Below are 16,292 nucleotides of genomic sequence, written 5' to 3' on the forward strand. Positions count from 1 at the left end.
ACATCTTTTCTTGGAAGGAAAAAAAAAAAAGAACCATACAATCGCCACTAGTAGAACACAGCCTAAATGCTTTTTACCTTTATAAGGAATAAATAAAGTTAACCCAATTTGAGAAACTTAATTACAAGACAGTTATCCTCAAAGTTCCAGGGAATTTGGTGAAGACAGTTTCAGGAGTCAGTCACTAAGTGGTCACAGTATTTCTGATGCATCTCATAGAGTTCAGGTTCACACTCCAGGGGAGGCCAACAACCAGAAGTGCCCGCCACAAACAACTCTAGGTTTGTTTTGTGATTTAAGAGAGCGAGAAAGCATGGGTGGGAGGAGGATGGGAGGAGTTATGGGAAGGAAAACACAGATGAAAGTATATTGTATGAAAACACTGTAATAAAAAGTGCAGGTTCTGACAGCACATTTAAGTATGAATCCACGCAGAACATAAGCAGTCAAAGCAATATCCTTCAACTAGCACACAGCAAAATGGTAGCCCAGGAACCAATCCCAGCTGTAAAAGGCGTTCCGCTATAAGTTGTTCTTAACATATGTGGTAGAAATTCTATCATTTCTTAGCTTGTATAAGGTTATAACAACAACAGTAAAACACTTGTACATTTTAAAAAGCATGCTAGATCTGTTATTAACATATACTCACAAATATTGATAAAATAGTAATTTTCCATTTCCCCTTGAAAGTCATCCTGAGTACAAAATGAGGAAAGAGACCCACACCCCAAACAAAACAGAATAATAAACCTCCTTTGTAGAGAAAGAGAACAGGGGTAGTAGCTAAAGGGAACTCACTGTACTCTTCTTGAGAATAAAGGAAAGTCAGCAGCAGTGGGGATGCTTGCTTTATTTTATTACTTAGATATTACCACCAATGTGCTGTAACTCTAGAAATGGAAAACATGCCATCTCTTTTGGAATACCTCATCCTAAAACCCAAACTACAGCACAATCTCCCATAAAACCAAGTCTTAATTCAATTAGAAAGAAGCACATGATGTCTGGGCCATGTCTTGCTAGACAGGGTTCCCAGATGAGCATAAGTGATGAACTCTCTTCCAGGGCACATTATTAGGCCAAGATACATGCTTCAGAATTAGCATGTATCTTTGAAGAAATAATTTAGAATTGATTTTATTTATTGAGTAACTTGCATTTTTTGTAGGTAATATGGACTGAACTGCCCTGTAAGAATTTTCATCATCTTCTGTGTTGTGCTATCCTGGAATCAGAAAAGCAACAGATGATGGAAGAGCTTCTATTTGCCGTAAATGGTGATTAACATAAAGACACACAAACCTGGCCATGGTGTAGAGAATAAGAGACAAGACAGCAGAATGCTCAGCCCTAACAGGGGTGCATATACTGCACCCCTTCCAAAGGGTGGATTATGGTGGAAGAGGGATGGAAAGAGTGTAAGAGGCAGAGGTGGTGGAAGGCTACAAAGAAATATTCTCACGAGCACAACAGGCAAGAAGCACATATCAACTACAGTGGTTCAGACAACACACACAGCCTGTGCAAGCCCAAGTCAGATCACATCCCAGAACAGAGAGGGGAGCTGGGTACACAATCCTATTCCTAGCTGTGGAGCTATTAGTAATTGGTAGCTCCTGCAAAAAGGAGAGGCATGTTTCTCTAAGGGTGTAGAGAAAGACCACAGAACTAAATATTTGGACAACAAAAAGTGGTCTTGAAGAGTTAAAAAAAAAAAAAGGGTGGGCAGCAGGGGTGTGTGTAACACTAAAAAGGGTGGATAGGGAAAGGGGGCTGAACCTAGGAAGTATTGGGGAAGGGGTGAACACAATTAAAACATATTGCATAAAACCTCAAACCTACAATTTGTCTTGCCTACAAGATGTACAGGGTAGATATGGAGCATCGATTGAAGGAATGGCCAATCAATAACTGGCCCAGCTTGAGACCCATGAGGCCATGAGAGGGAGCCCACCCCTGACACTGTTAATGTGACTCTGCTATCCTTGCAGACAGGAGCCTCAATAACCATCATCACATAGGCTTTACCCAGGAACTGATGGAAGCAGATGCAAAGACCCACAGCTAAACATTAGGCAGAGCTTGGGGACTCCTGCAGAACACAAGGAGGGAGGATTATAGGAGCCAGAGGGGTTAAGACACCATAAGAAAACCTAGAGAACCAACTAACCTGGGCACACGGAGCCTCACAAAGACTGAACCTAGGCCCTCCACATATATGTAGCATTGTGCGGGCTGGGCCTTCACATGGGACTCCTAACGTGGGAAGCTGGGGCCATCTCTGACTACACTGCCTGCCCTTTCAACCTCTTTCCCTAACTGGTTTGCCTCACCTAAGCTCAATAGAAGATGAGCCTGGGCCTACTGCAATTGATATGCCAAAGCTGGTTGATATCTAAGGAAGGCCTCCCATCTTCTGAGAAGGGGAAGAGGTATGGATGGGGAGCAGAGAGGGGGAGGACTGGGAGAACAGAAGGGAGGAAAAACTGCAGTCAGGACTACAGTAAATTAATTAATTATAATGAAAACTCTCAAAGCATATACATTTAAAATAAAAAAATAATAAAGTAAAATCTACCGAATAAAGGGTACAGGTAGCAAATGATCTAAAACACTTCTTTCCTGAGATAGTTCTGGGCCCCAGTCTCATGGGGCTGTTCTTGAAAGAGAGTCCAAAACATCAAGAGTTGCACCTATAGTATCAGTTGTTACAGAAGACTCCAGACACATTTTCAGGCTCACTCACCTTAGACACTTCTGTGAAGCTATGAAAACACACTTACAACTCTACAGAGTATAAACTTTTTCTTTCCATAATAAATATAAGAACTTACCTCCCATAATCGAAGTATATCTAGAAAACTAAATTCCCTTTTAAATCTGATTAAAAGCCATCTGAAGCAAAAATACAGATATCCAGAGTCCTGGGATTCTATAAAGAAGAAAAAAATATGGTTTATTCTTATGCTAATATGTCAGAATCAAGGAACCTTCCTCAAACTCAAAATTTATCTATTAATCCTGTTACTAGAAGTCTTGTATGTCTGACTATGTTCTATAATTCAAGGAAGCAACTGAAATATACAGGGTAACTTTTTTTTTTAACTGAACAAATATATAACTGTTTGAAGACAAAATTATACGAAGTAATCTTAACACTTCTACTCTTTAAAGAACTCAAGCAATAGCAGTGGAGTATTTTTGTCTTTGAAGGTTGCTTTATGGGGCATGGAGAGACTGCTCACCAGTTATAAGTACTTGTTGCTCTTACAGAGGACCTGGGTCCAATTCCCAACACCTACAAGGTAGCTTATTATCATCCATAACCTCAGCTCCAGGGAATCAGACAGGCACACACATGGTGCACATAGATACATGCAAGCCAAACATTTATGCACATAAAATAGTTTTAAGTTCCTACCAGGCCATGGTGGTGCATGCCTTTAATCCCAGCACTTGGGAGGGAAAGGAAGGCGGATTTCTGAGTTCAAGGCCAGCCTGGTCTACAGAGTGAGTTCCAGGACAGCCAAGGCTATACAGAGAAACCCTGTCTCAAAAAAACAAAAACAAAAACAAACAAACAAACAAAAAACCAAAACCTCAAAAACAAAAAACAAAAAAAGAAAACAGAGGGCTTGTGAGATGGCTCAGTGGGTAAGAGCACCGACTGCTCTTCCAAAGGTCCTGAGTTCGGATCCCAGCAACCACATGGTGGCTCACAACCACCCTTAATGAGATCTGACGCCCTCTTCTAGTGCATCTGAGGACAGCTACAGTGTACTTATTTATAATAATAAACACATCTTTAAAAAAAAAAAACACTAATTAAAAAAAGAAAAAGAAAAAAAAAGAAAAAAGAAAACCAGTTGCTTTACATCCTTACAGGTGCTACCCTACAAGCTGCTGTGTATAGCTGCCTTCACTCAACTTACCTAAATAGCTACAAAATCCACTGTCCAACAATCTGAGTAAGGTGCTCAGCTGGATTAACTGGGTCTTCATGCCTTGCATTTGTTCTTCAAAATTTTGATGCTTTAAAAGAAAATAATTATCACACGATATTAATAAGTATTTCAAAATATATGATTATTGATAACTAAAAATATAATCTAAGGATACATGTCAGTAAGCAACTGAAACTTACTAAGAATAGAAAAAAACTCAAACTTCTTGGTATACAAAAATGAGAAAGACTGTAAATTATAAGTTATAGAGTAATCTTTATGTATAAGATCTAAATACATGCACATATGTTAATATCAGTTGTTTTGTTGAAAATTATTATGAGTAGAAAATAGGCACAGCGCATTCACATTAATTGGGGAATATATACCGGAAGCACAACTAAAGACTGGGGAACGATTCATGTATTTATTCTACAAAAATCTGCTAAACCACTTCATATAGAGCATCAGGAAAACTCTTCTACCTACAAATAAAACAAATACATGAGCCCTTTACAAGGAACACACTAGCTCTAGTGAAAAGAGGGTAAAAAACAAAAACACAGGAGGACAATTTTTATGAAATTATCATTAGTTGTACAGACCTTTTATAACTAATGTCTCAGGCCTCTAGAGCCCTTGGGAAAAACTGGAACTAAGACAGTAAGAAAATCAATCAATCAAAAAGGCAGGGAAGGGGGCTGGCGAGATGGCTCAGCAAGTAAGAGCACTGACTGCTCTATTGAAGGTCCTGAGTTCAAATCCTAGCAACCACATGGTGGCTCACAACCATCCGTAAAGAGATCTGATGTCCTCTTCTGGGTGTGTCTAAAGACAGCTACAGTGTACTTACATATAATAAATAAATAAATCTTAAAAAGAAAAAAAAGGCAGGGAAGGTGGTTCTATGACTAGGTTACTGCAACTGTTAACCTTTCCAAATGACCCAAAAGCAATTTGCAATCATGCACCGATTTAACAGTATAAGCAACAGTAAAAGAATATTTAAAAACTGTAAATCTTATCTGGAAAGGAACTAAGAGAGGTAAGGATAAATTCAAAATATAGACAACAGATTTAAGGAAACAGAGAAACAGAGAGAAAAATAGGCAAGAAAGAGCAGTAGAGAAGCAAAGAGAAGATGTCCCCTGCAGTCTCCCCCTGAAGCTTTGAGCACATCACAGACAACTGCTGCAGGGGACTACACAGCAGTCTTTATCCCATGTCAGCAAGCCAGTTCAGCATACCCCACAGACACGCCGCGTCAGTTTATGTGCCACGCTTTTTAAACAGTGCAGTGATCTTTATGGGTAGGGCATTACATTTCACACAAGCCTTTACCTACTCATCGCCCCCCTCCTACTCACCTACCCTAAATCATTTTCTAAGTGTTTGAGAAGACTTTGCTACGGATCTCTGTTAATTAACAGTGGCTCTGTACTAATGTCTCAAAGATACAGTGACAATGACAGATAAAATGCTGTGTGCCAATCCATATATTTAGACACTGTTAGTGATGACATCCTTCTTGGAAAATAACAAGAAACAGACTGCTAGGCAAGTGCACTAAAGAGCACCTGTGCAGAAAAGTCAGGTATAATAACAAAATAATAGGGAGAGGGCGGGGTGGCAGGCATGGGGAGGGGGAGGCAACAGGGGGTTGTTTTTGTTTGTTTTTTTGTTTTTTGGAGGGGAAACTGGGAATGGAGAAATTCACATGTAAATAAAGAAAATATCTAAAATAAAAAAAAATAAAAAAATAAAAAAATAATAACAAAATAATAATAATAATAATAATGACAAAACTCAAGACAGTCACTCAAGGTCAGCTGACTACTTAGCCTGGTGCTAAGGTTTGTATCTGGAACTAGGATAAAGTTCACAAAACTGAATTCATCTATTCATCCATTTTCTGTGGTGGCATGCCTGACTCTCTGACAGAACAGAGCATTTGCTGATCCCAATTATTACTATACTACCAACAGATATTATCCATTTTCATATTGAAAAGAATTCTAGTATTTCCCCAGCTTCTTGAAAGGTTGTTAAAAAGAATTAAAACAAGATTATGCAGCTAACATGTCAAGCTCCATCCTACTAGCTCGCTGTTAAACTCAACCTTATGCACGAAGACGACTAAACTTCTCGGAGTCAGTCTGAGCACAGGGAGGAAGAAGCCCTCTGCTTACCATCTGGTCCATGTAAGAGGCAAAGCACCAGAAGGCATCCACTTCGTTCTCCATCACATACAGCAGGGGGGAGAGTAAGTCGCTCATTCCTTGTACATAACCTAAAAAGACGGTAAAGTTTCTGAAAACCTAATTTTATGAATCCTTTTGTGCATATCACCACCACGTAGCTGAAAAGTCCTTTTCTATGAATTAAACACTGTACTCATGAAATCTCAACAATACAGCTAACACACAGATCTCAACCATGACACACCAGTTGACATGCTAACGGAGGCAGTATCACAGGACCCCACCCCTAGACAACGGGCAACTAATGACTACTCAGAGAGGGAGGATTAGTTTTGCATGGACTATCTCCTCCATTGGCTATCTAATACCATGTAGTCAGCTGTAAACACATACGCACGCAGGCCACACTGAAATGTTCATTGGACCCAGGTTGTATCACTCATTTGATATATATCTATATATATATATATATATACACACATATGTATATATATAGTATATATGTATATATACTATATATATACATATATTTATATATATAGTATAATTAAAGACCATAAAATAGACCATGATTTTGAGGGAGCAAGGGGGGAACAGAGGATTGGAGAGAGAAGAGAGAAGAGAAATGGCATAATATTTTAATGAAAAATAGTTTTTTAAAAAGATGTACACACACAACATAAGAAAGAAGAGATGAAAAAATAACCCAAAAGAAAGTGAAATGCACACAATCAAATAGGCAGGTAGGTAAAGAAAACCCTCAAGAAAAAGAATTACTAAATACCAGAAAGAAAAGTCACAAGGCCAGAGTGACCAGGGGGAGCGTACCACAAACACACCAGCAAAGCAGAGCTGGAAAAGACCCACCATCCCAGCATGCACCACACTGGCCAACTCATACAAGCCACCACAAAAGCCACCTTAACAATCACCCAGTGCTCTTCCTTTTCCCTTGGTATTGACTGACCAAGGCTAGCAACTGTACTTCATCGTATTAGTACCCTAACAACTAAAGCTGTCTCTTAAACTACCTTTTCTTCGATTGTATGGTAACTTTTCAGTTATGACCTACAGTACTTGATTATGTGAACAAGTAGTTCACATATTTCCCAGGAGAGCAGGCCCTGAAGGCATGGGAGCAGGTGAGCCAGCACCAAGGGCCTGAGAGTGGGAGAGCTGACCCTGCTTCCTGCCAGTGGTAGCACTGGATGGCTTAGTCACAACAATGCTGAGAACTCTCCGTGGTGGTGCATGTAAGGGAGAGCCTGGCAAGCTGACCACTCGGCTGCCACCCAGGACCAGGTCCAGAGTTGGCCCATCCTCACATCATCATCTGTGAACTGTTGGGGCCTGTGAAAGGGCGGGTCCTGCTGATTTAAAGCTGCAGGATCTCCACGATACATGCAACAGGACAACTGAGAGGAGTCCCAGTGAGGATCCAGTATTGATGGGGCCAAAGAAGCCAGAGTGCTGAGCACTGACTCACAGCAATGAACATTTCAAGTGAAGCCGTGTGGACAGCAGGGTATACTTGAGACACTGTAACACTGCAGCTTCCATGACAAGATGTTTTCTATGTTTCGTATAGTGTGTGTGTGTGTGTTATTTTGGAGGAGACGTTGCCAGGGTGGATGGCGAATCCAAGAGAACTAAGAAATGAGTGAGACTACGATGCATGATGTGAAACTCACAAAGAATCAATAAAAAGTTAAAGAAAAGAAAAAAAAAATCATAGTTTTCCCTTAAAAACAAGGTGTTATTTTTGCTTTTCACATAGAAGTTAGGTTTCTTTATTTCTATTCTATAAGTTCCTCAATATTCTCATTTTATAGGTGGATTTTCAGACACCAGACTATTTTTCTTATTATGTTTTTCATATTTTGTCTGCATATATATTTGTATACCACTGGTGTACCTGGTATCGACAGAGGCCAAGGGCTAGAATTTGATTTTAGAACTGGGGTGACAGAAGGTTTTGAGCCACCATGCAGGTGTTAGGAGTGAAGTCTGGGGCCTCTGGAAAAGCCACCAGCGTCCTTAACTGTTAAATCCCTCTCTAGCCCAGGGCACCACAATTTTAATCAACAAAAGAACATGAGTATGAAGTATGAAGGAAATCTATCTGACCTGAACTGAGTGTGAGGAGTATGACTCTGCTGGATCTGACAGCACACAGTCTATGATAGGAGACTATACTAGTCAAACTAGTACTAGTTCAAACTATACTAGTCAAAAGATTTACACTGCTTTTAAAAAAGATTTTATTTTTTGTGTGGGGGGGGGTACTTTGCTATTAAATTATGAAAAATAAAATTTTCTAAACAGTGAATTTAATCCCTTAGGTCTCTGGTTCTCCCATGAGATCACTACCCTCTCTCTTCTGCTATGTCTTAGCTGAGTAAGGCAAACAGTCAGATTATTCTTTATGTTGTGCTAGTCTTCAAACCACTTCATCCTTCTCCATGATGTTCTTCAAGGCATAGCTGTGGAGCAGAGTGAGTGTGTAAATCACTGCTCAGGAAAGGTGAGGCTGCTACCACTGTATTCACTTGGACTTGGATTTTCTACTATTGCTGACTATATCAGCAGTACCTTAATTTCTAAACTATTTCCCTTATTTTCATAGTTAATTTGTTTCGCTGTGACCGTGGAGAAATACCATTGCTCATCAGCGAAGTACACATTTTCTTCACTGAAGACTCTCACTTGTCCACTCACAGTCTAGGTTTCTTTATTTCTACTCTATAAGTCCCTCAATATTCTCATTTTATAAATGGATTTTCAGACACCAGTCTATTTTTCTTATTATTTTATATTTTTGATATTTTGTCTGTACATATAACTAACAAGTCAACTTTCCAGATAACTAAAACTTATCTACTGGAGTATAAAATTTAAAAAATCTTAGAGCTAGAAATTACTTTTAAAAACACTAGTCATCGTAATACTTTCTTGCACACAGTATTTTGAACAGAATTTAAGATATTATTGAATATCCAGGGTCATCTTTGTAAACAAAGGAAAAAAGAGAAAGAAAAAACAGCCCAGATGCTTCCTTGCTAAGCACAGAACCTGCATCCTCTCAGTGAAACCTACTCAGCCTCAGGTTTCCTGCCTGCTTTTCACCACGGTTACCTACTTTCTCAATAACAAGACAGTGAAGCTCTCTTCTGCATGACTCGCCTGTGAGTTGAGAGGACAAGTCAACATGACTAAATCTCTTGCCTCCGTTACAGTAAAGTGAAAGACTAGACTGAGGACCACTGGCTGCCAAACAGGTCTTTTAGTTTTTAAGAGGCCCAGAGCTATTCATGAGAACCTTAACTATGTTTCAGATACCTGAAGTGCCTGACTGGAAAGTTTGATGTTGGTATGGACAAATGAAGATAGCAAGGGAATGCATGTCTTAAACCGTATTCCTGGAAGAATGCAAAGCCATACGTGGATTCCTATTTCAAAATTATTATCGGGAGAGAGTGAATGCATGCCACTTGTTCTCAGGTCCTACTCTTTACAATGTTAATATGTTAAAGTGGCTCAAGTTCTCTTGCTGCTTAAAATTACTAACTCCTACCCGGGCAGTGGTGGTGCACGCCTTTAATCCTAGCACTTTGGAGGCAGAGGCAGGTGGATTTCTGAGTTCGAGGCCAGCCTGGTCTACAGAGTGAGTTCCAGGGCTACACAGAAAAACAAGACAAAACAAAAAAACTGACTTCTTAATGCCCAGCATGGTGGCATATGCCCTTGATCCCAGTATTTAGGAAGCAAAGGCAAGTGAATCACTACAAGTCTGAGGCTAAGATTAACCTGATGTACATAAGTTCTAAGCCAGGCAGTGATACACAATAGGACTGTCTCAAAACAAAACCAGTATTATTTTGGTATCATCCATGTCTTCATGTACCCAATCCCGCAGTGTCCCTTCCTGTGGTGGTTTGAATAGGCATGCCCCCATAGACCCATGTGTTTGAATGCTTGGCCCATATGGAATGGCACTACTAGGAAGTGTGGCCTTACTAGAAGTATGTCACTGTGGGGTTGGGCTTTGAGGTCTCCTATTCGCAAGCTACATCCAGTGTGACACAGTCTCCTTCTGCTGCCTTCGGATCAAGATGTAGAACTCTTGGCTGCTCCAGCACCATGTCTGCCTAACCATGGTGATAGCAGACTGAACCTCAGAACCTGTAAGCCAGCCCCAGTTAAATGTCTACTTTTTAAGAGTTGCCTTTGTCATGGTGTCTCTTCACAGCAATGAAACCCTAACTAGACACATTCCTGTATGATTCCCCATTTCACATGCCAGTCCTAAAAACTCATTTTTGGTAGGACCCACAGAAAAATCCACACTACTCTTCTGAGAGTTCTGATCAGTATTTTTCTCTAAAAGGATAAAAGCGTAAACAATGGTTCTTAAACTTTCTCCACAAACATACTTTTAATGTCTTACTAATTTTTTTTAAAGATACTCCTAACCTTTAAGAAATAACTAACAGCTCCATTTATTACATACTTATTCCAAATAGTTCATCAAGGGCTAAAAGGTTCAGGTTTTGATGTATTTCAGCTTTCCAGGTTAGGGATAAGTGAAGTCTATGTACACACTCAAAATCCAAAGTTTGCTGTGAGGAAGAGCTTGTTCCATCATCTGTACCCCACTGATGACCAACAAGGACTCAGCTCATCTGGCTGGAGTCAGCTGGGAGGCTGGCAGCTCCTTCCTGTCCACTCTGCAAACAGTGGAAAAGACTGTCTTCCATACAGAAGAGAAGGTTCTCCAGTCCAGGGAATCTGAGCAGTGTCACTCCTCTGCTAGAACCCCTAGATAAGCACTCAAATCCAAAAGGTAAGAAACAGAAATACTCCTGGTTCAAAGCACTCAGGTAAGATGTACCTAACCTCAGCCTGTGTTTCTGTCCACTGAGCAATAGAGCAACCCTCAAGCATTGCTCCAGTTCTCAGAACTTCTCAAAGCTGGAAATTAACAGAGCATCGCCATCTTCACCCATATCCCTTAGTTTTACATACATGTACTTATCATAGCCAAACACCCAGTCTGAAAAATAAGTAGCTTCATCAAAAGAAATGTAGCAAGCTATGGCCAAATCCCTGAAACTACTGCAGCTGGTACAGTAACATCAGGAAGGTATCACTATAATTCTCTCAAAAAATTGAAATACCTATACAGTGCCCCTGTGACTGCTGTGGCAACCTAGGGCTCTCCTGTGGAGTCACAGCCTTATAGGCTTCTAAAGCAGCTTATAAAATTCTAAACCAAGCACACAGAAGTCTATTTAAATCAACACACGGGGAACTCACCTAAGTCAAAGTCATACATGCAGTAGGTCATCAGAATGTCGTGAAGCAGAATCAACCCTGGGTTACCTTGGCCTTCATAAAACTTGTTTGTCCGATCTGTTCTGTTGACATCTTTCTCTAAAGTAGAAAATCATACATTATTTAGGAAGACTCTTATATAAAGCTTTATGTAACAAGCACAGAATTTCTTATTTTTTTAAAAAAAATTTATTTATTATTATACATAAGCACACTGTAGCAGTCTTCAGACATCCCAGAAGAGGACATCAGATCTCATTACAGATGGTTGTGAGCCACCATGTGGTTGCTGGGATTTGAACTCATGACCTTTGCAAGAGCAGTCAGTGCTCTTAACCGCTAAGCCATCTCGCCAGCCCCACAGAATTTCTTATTAATTTTACTTCTTGTTAAGTTTTAATTAATGAAATAAAAATTCCTGGAGGATTGATTCCCATAAAGAGTTGTTCTTTGATCTCCACACGTGGTGCTCTTGGGAGTCCTTGGTCAGTTTTTCTTTACTGCACTCCACCATGCACTTATCTTCTCATCACAGAAGCCTTTTCAATCCCACCTGTCTACTGCTCCAATCTCTCTCCATCTGTTTAGAGAAGTTTGGCAAACCTGCATGTGCTGGGTCCAAGTTCTTTCCTGTTCCTCCTGAACTCAGGCTGATCTTTTCACACCCAACAATCCACAAAGGATTCCTTAAAATCAAACTCTGATCATCTCAGCACTGCCCGTGCAAAAAGCCCTTGTCTTCTTGACATATCAGCCCCTCCCCTGAACCATGTGCATTAGTCTTTTAGGAAACTATGGTCTTGTGCTATCCTTTCCCCTCTCTTGCCTGTTTCTTTTCCTGCCTTCTCCATAATGTTCCCACTTGTAAATGAAAGTACCAGAAGTACTTCATTCCTGGGACCTCTTCCAACCATATTACCTGGTTGGCAAATGTTATCTAGTTTCCTAAATCACTGTTTCACTTTCTTACCCAGTATGTTAATGAACCTAAACTTATCTCCAGCTATTAGCTCACCTAGAACTTGAGGTCCCTCATCCTAACATTATTAATTAGTGAATACCTAATATATACCTCAAAACTATTATTGAAAACTGAATTGCAAATAGCCCCTTACAAACTTGTCTCTCCCTTCTGGCTTCTCTCACCTTTACTGAAAGTACAGCAACTCCATTTCTCTAGTTGCTCACACTAAAAATGGCATTCATCCTTCCTTCCCTTGACTGACACTGAACACTAAATCTTCAAGCTACACATAGAAGCCAATTCACTGAACCCCCGACTCTACTGACTCCATTCTAGCCACGGTGGTGTTCTGGGCTCTTTTCTAAACCTTCAGGGTCCCTGAAAAGTAAGTCTAGACTTCACTGTCTCCTCTGCCCTGAATTCCCCTCACCGCAGAGTTGTAGGACAAATACCATGGCTGTTTCAGTCTCCATGAGTCTGCTGGCTGTTAAGTCTCCCACACCAAGCAGCCCTCACCTCTCAGCTGGACTAGCAGCTGCCTCAAATGGTCATTCTCCCACTGCTGTTGGCCCTCTAGAGCTACTCTGCAGGCAGCCACCAACGTGTGCTGATAAACCCTAACTCAGCTCAAGCTACTCTTTGGCTGGAAAATCTTCTCATTTGAGTAACTGTCAAGCTTACTCGTGACTCATTAATCTGGTGACTTGTCCTATTTCACTCAATAATCAATACGTTAACATTCTTGTAAATTCTATTAACAACATGGGTCCTCTAACTGTGCACTATTACCATCTCTTACTTAGAGTTCTACCTCCTCCTAACCAAGCTTTAATCCTGCTTAGATCTTAGATAGCTTTCTGATTCCTATTTACAACTTGGTATGATCCATTTTCACATAGCAGCCAAAAACAAACATAAATAACACAGTCTTACAATGCTCCAGTAGTTTTCCATTACACTTAAATCCATCTTAAGATCCACAAAACCTACAGTCTCCTGTACAGAGGTGTGCATGCATGAATGCATGTCTGAGGGTATACATAGGGCATGAGCATCCGTGCGTGACCCCAAAGGTTTTCTCCGCTGCTCCATCTGGCCCTTCTTGGAAGCAGTGCTTTTCACTGAACCCAGGCCTCACTAAATGGCAAAATCAGTTGACTAGTAAGCCCCAGTGAACCGCCAATCTCACGTGTATGTGTATGTGTATAAATGTTCATGCGTTCATGAGTGCTTTAAAAGCCACTGGAATGTCTAGACAGATAAACAAATCAGTAACCTTTATTTTCCACTAAAAATGAGCAAACTGAACAAAAACATGGCTCAATTCAAATCATATAGAGATTTAAGCTAAGTGTGAGACAAAGACAGGAGGATCAGGAGTTCAATGCTATTCAGGAATGAGGCATAAAAATGAGAGCTACTATAGCTTAACGTGTAAAGGGAAGACAATATGGTGTGTTCTCTGTTGGGCATTTTATGTCCAAACAGGAGAAGGGAACACAGATCATTGCCGTTTTTTCTACTGACATTGGAAACAGTAGGTGCCTTCAGATGGAATCATTAAACAACCCATGACAAAGAACCCCCAAGCTTTTTGCCTTAAGCAGATAAGGAATTTACTTTTGGGGGGAGGAGGGGAATTACTAGTGCTAACAGATGGCAGCAGTTGTCTTGGTATCACAAAAGCCCTGATTCATTATTACACTGGCCTTTTTTATGCATAACTTAGAAGGCTCTTTGTTAAAGACGAGAGTTTTGCTATATAGTTCTGGCTGGCCAGAATTACGTATTATGTATTATGGTGTGTGTGTTTCTGTGTGTATTATAAGACTAAATTAAAATCACTTTGCCTGCCTCCATTTCCCAAGTTCTGGAATTACATACATAAACTAGCACACCCAGCTTAAATTAGAGTTCTTTCTTCCACAGGTGGGTGGTAGTGGCTACAGTAATGACAAAAAAAAATCTTTCTGTATTTATGATCCTATAAACATCCACATACAAATTCAATATAAAAATATGAAGCTAAGCCCTAGCATTATGCAAAATCATATAAACATGAAGTGAAAAGACAATAAAAGACTACTAAACCTGGATTCCATGCTCATCAACCATATGACAATGAACAAGCCATTCATTTTTTTTTTTTTTTTGGTTTTTCAAGACAAGGTTTCTCTGTGTAGCCTTGACTGTCCTGGAACTCTGTAGACCATGCTGGCCTCGAACTCAGAAATCCACCTGCCTCTGTCTCCCAAGTGCTAGGATTAAAGGTGTGTGCCACCACCTGGCGCCATTCTTACTCTTAATGCTTCTGTTTTCTCATGTGTAAAACCAACTGTGAGCTGAGACAGGCCAGGCAGGCGTGTATAGCACAACCGCCTTCAATAACTTAGATTTGATTTTTACCACAGGGGCCAGGTATCCTAGAAGTCTAATGGTCTTAGTGCTAAAACTGTATCAAGCATCTCTTTATTTATTCCCAGGTAAATATTCTATTTTCAAATTTGAAAATTTCCCACTTAAAATCATTTAATTAAAATAAATAAAACTCAGCATGGTGGTGCACACCAGAACTCAGGAAGCAGGAGAATCTCAGAGTTCAAAGATTGTTGTGTCATCAGGCAGTGGTGGCACACACCTTTAATCTCAGCACTTGGGAGGCAGAGGCAGGCGGATTTCTGAGTTCCAGGCCAACCTGGTCTACAGAGTGAGTTCCAGGACAGCCAAGGCTACACAGAGAAACACAGAGAAAAAACAAAACAAACAAACAAAAAGATTGCTGTTGTCTACATACCAAGCTCAGGATATCCAACTCTACAGAGACCCTGAAGGGGGGGTGGAGGGGAGGACATGTATATTAAAACTAACCATAATTATCTCCAGGTAGCAAAAAACAATTTTTATTTTCTTTTTGGTCATCTACAGTTTCTAATTTCTTGTCAATAAGCACAACATCACTTTCACAGGGAATAAAAAAATAAGTATTTTAAAATTAGGAAATAATCTTTTCTTAATTCACATTTTGGAATGACAGTACATCAGTACGTAAATGACAGGCCTGCTAAACTACACATAAATGTATATTCCCCACACTCCCCAATTCGGATTTCTTTTGAGCACCAGTATCAATGACATCACATACGGAAACCTACCAATCAGACTTCTATAGTCTCTCAAGCGTGAGTTTCTCTTCTCCTGGGCCTCGCTGACAGACTTCCACTGTAGTTTCATCCTGAAGTACTCATCACTGTAGGAGACAGCAGATACAAGGAACGCCACTGAATCTTGTGTTTGTGACACTGCTTACTTGAGTTGTCTATACACAGTGTATCAGAGTATTTATGATGGTGGCGCTAAGTTTATAAACATGACAGTTAAATGTTTAGTTAGACACATGTGAAAACAGGAAAACAAATGGGATCAACTTCAACTGCTAGCATTTTAGGTACACTTTAACAAACTTCAGTTCTTGAAATGATTTCTAAATTTATTCTACTTACTGAATAATTGAGCCACTAAAGTTCTTGAATAAATATAAACAAGAATTCAAATAACCTTTTAAACCCAATTTTAAAAGTTGGTTTCCTACTAGAAAACTTGTTAATATAAAAAGAAAGGACAAATACTTTTGATATGAACATAATGAAATGGTTGAAAATAGTTTAAAATCAGAGGTAAGACATAAAAATACCTAGGAAGTTAGCTATATTTCTCTACAAGAATAAGAAATAGATGATTTCTTTTGTGACCATTTTATGAGCACATGAAAATAACTTACAGATAATATAAACAGCAAATATATGTATACCCTAATTCTACAATTTCTTTTTTTTTTTTCATTTTTTT

At 39.7% G+C, this 16,292-nt stretch overlaps 1 protein-coding gene across 1 annotated transcript in view; it reads right to left on the bottom strand.

Annotated features, from left to right (window-relative positions):
• Tbc1d15 (TBC1 domain family member 15) overlaps positions 1 to 16,292 on the bottom strand; it is a 62,709-nt gene that overhangs the window by 7,283 nt on the left and 39,134 nt on the right. The window contains exons 10-14 of the mRNA XM_031350378.1: positions 15,599 to 15,693; positions 11,465 to 11,581; positions 6,137 to 6,237; positions 3,936 to 4,035; positions 2,838 to 2,935 (exon numbers count right to left, since the gene is read on the bottom strand). Of these exons, the coding sequence (XP_031206238.1) occupies positions 2,838 to 2,935; positions 3,936 to 4,035; positions 6,137 to 6,237; positions 11,465 to 11,581; positions 15,599 to 15,693 (511 nt within the window). The remainder of the gene's footprint in view (positions 1 to 2,837; positions 2,936 to 3,935; positions 4,036 to 6,136; positions 6,238 to 11,464; positions 11,582 to 15,598; positions 15,694 to 16,292) is intronic.

This window comes from Mastomys coucha, unplaced genomic scaffold (genome assembly GCF_008632895.1).
Source record: "Mastomys coucha isolate ucsf_1 unplaced genomic scaffold, UCSF_Mcou_1 pScaffold4, whole genome shotgun sequence".
Classification (NCBI taxonomy): Eukaryota; Metazoa; Chordata; class Mammalia; order Rodentia; family Muridae; genus Mastomys; species Mastomys coucha.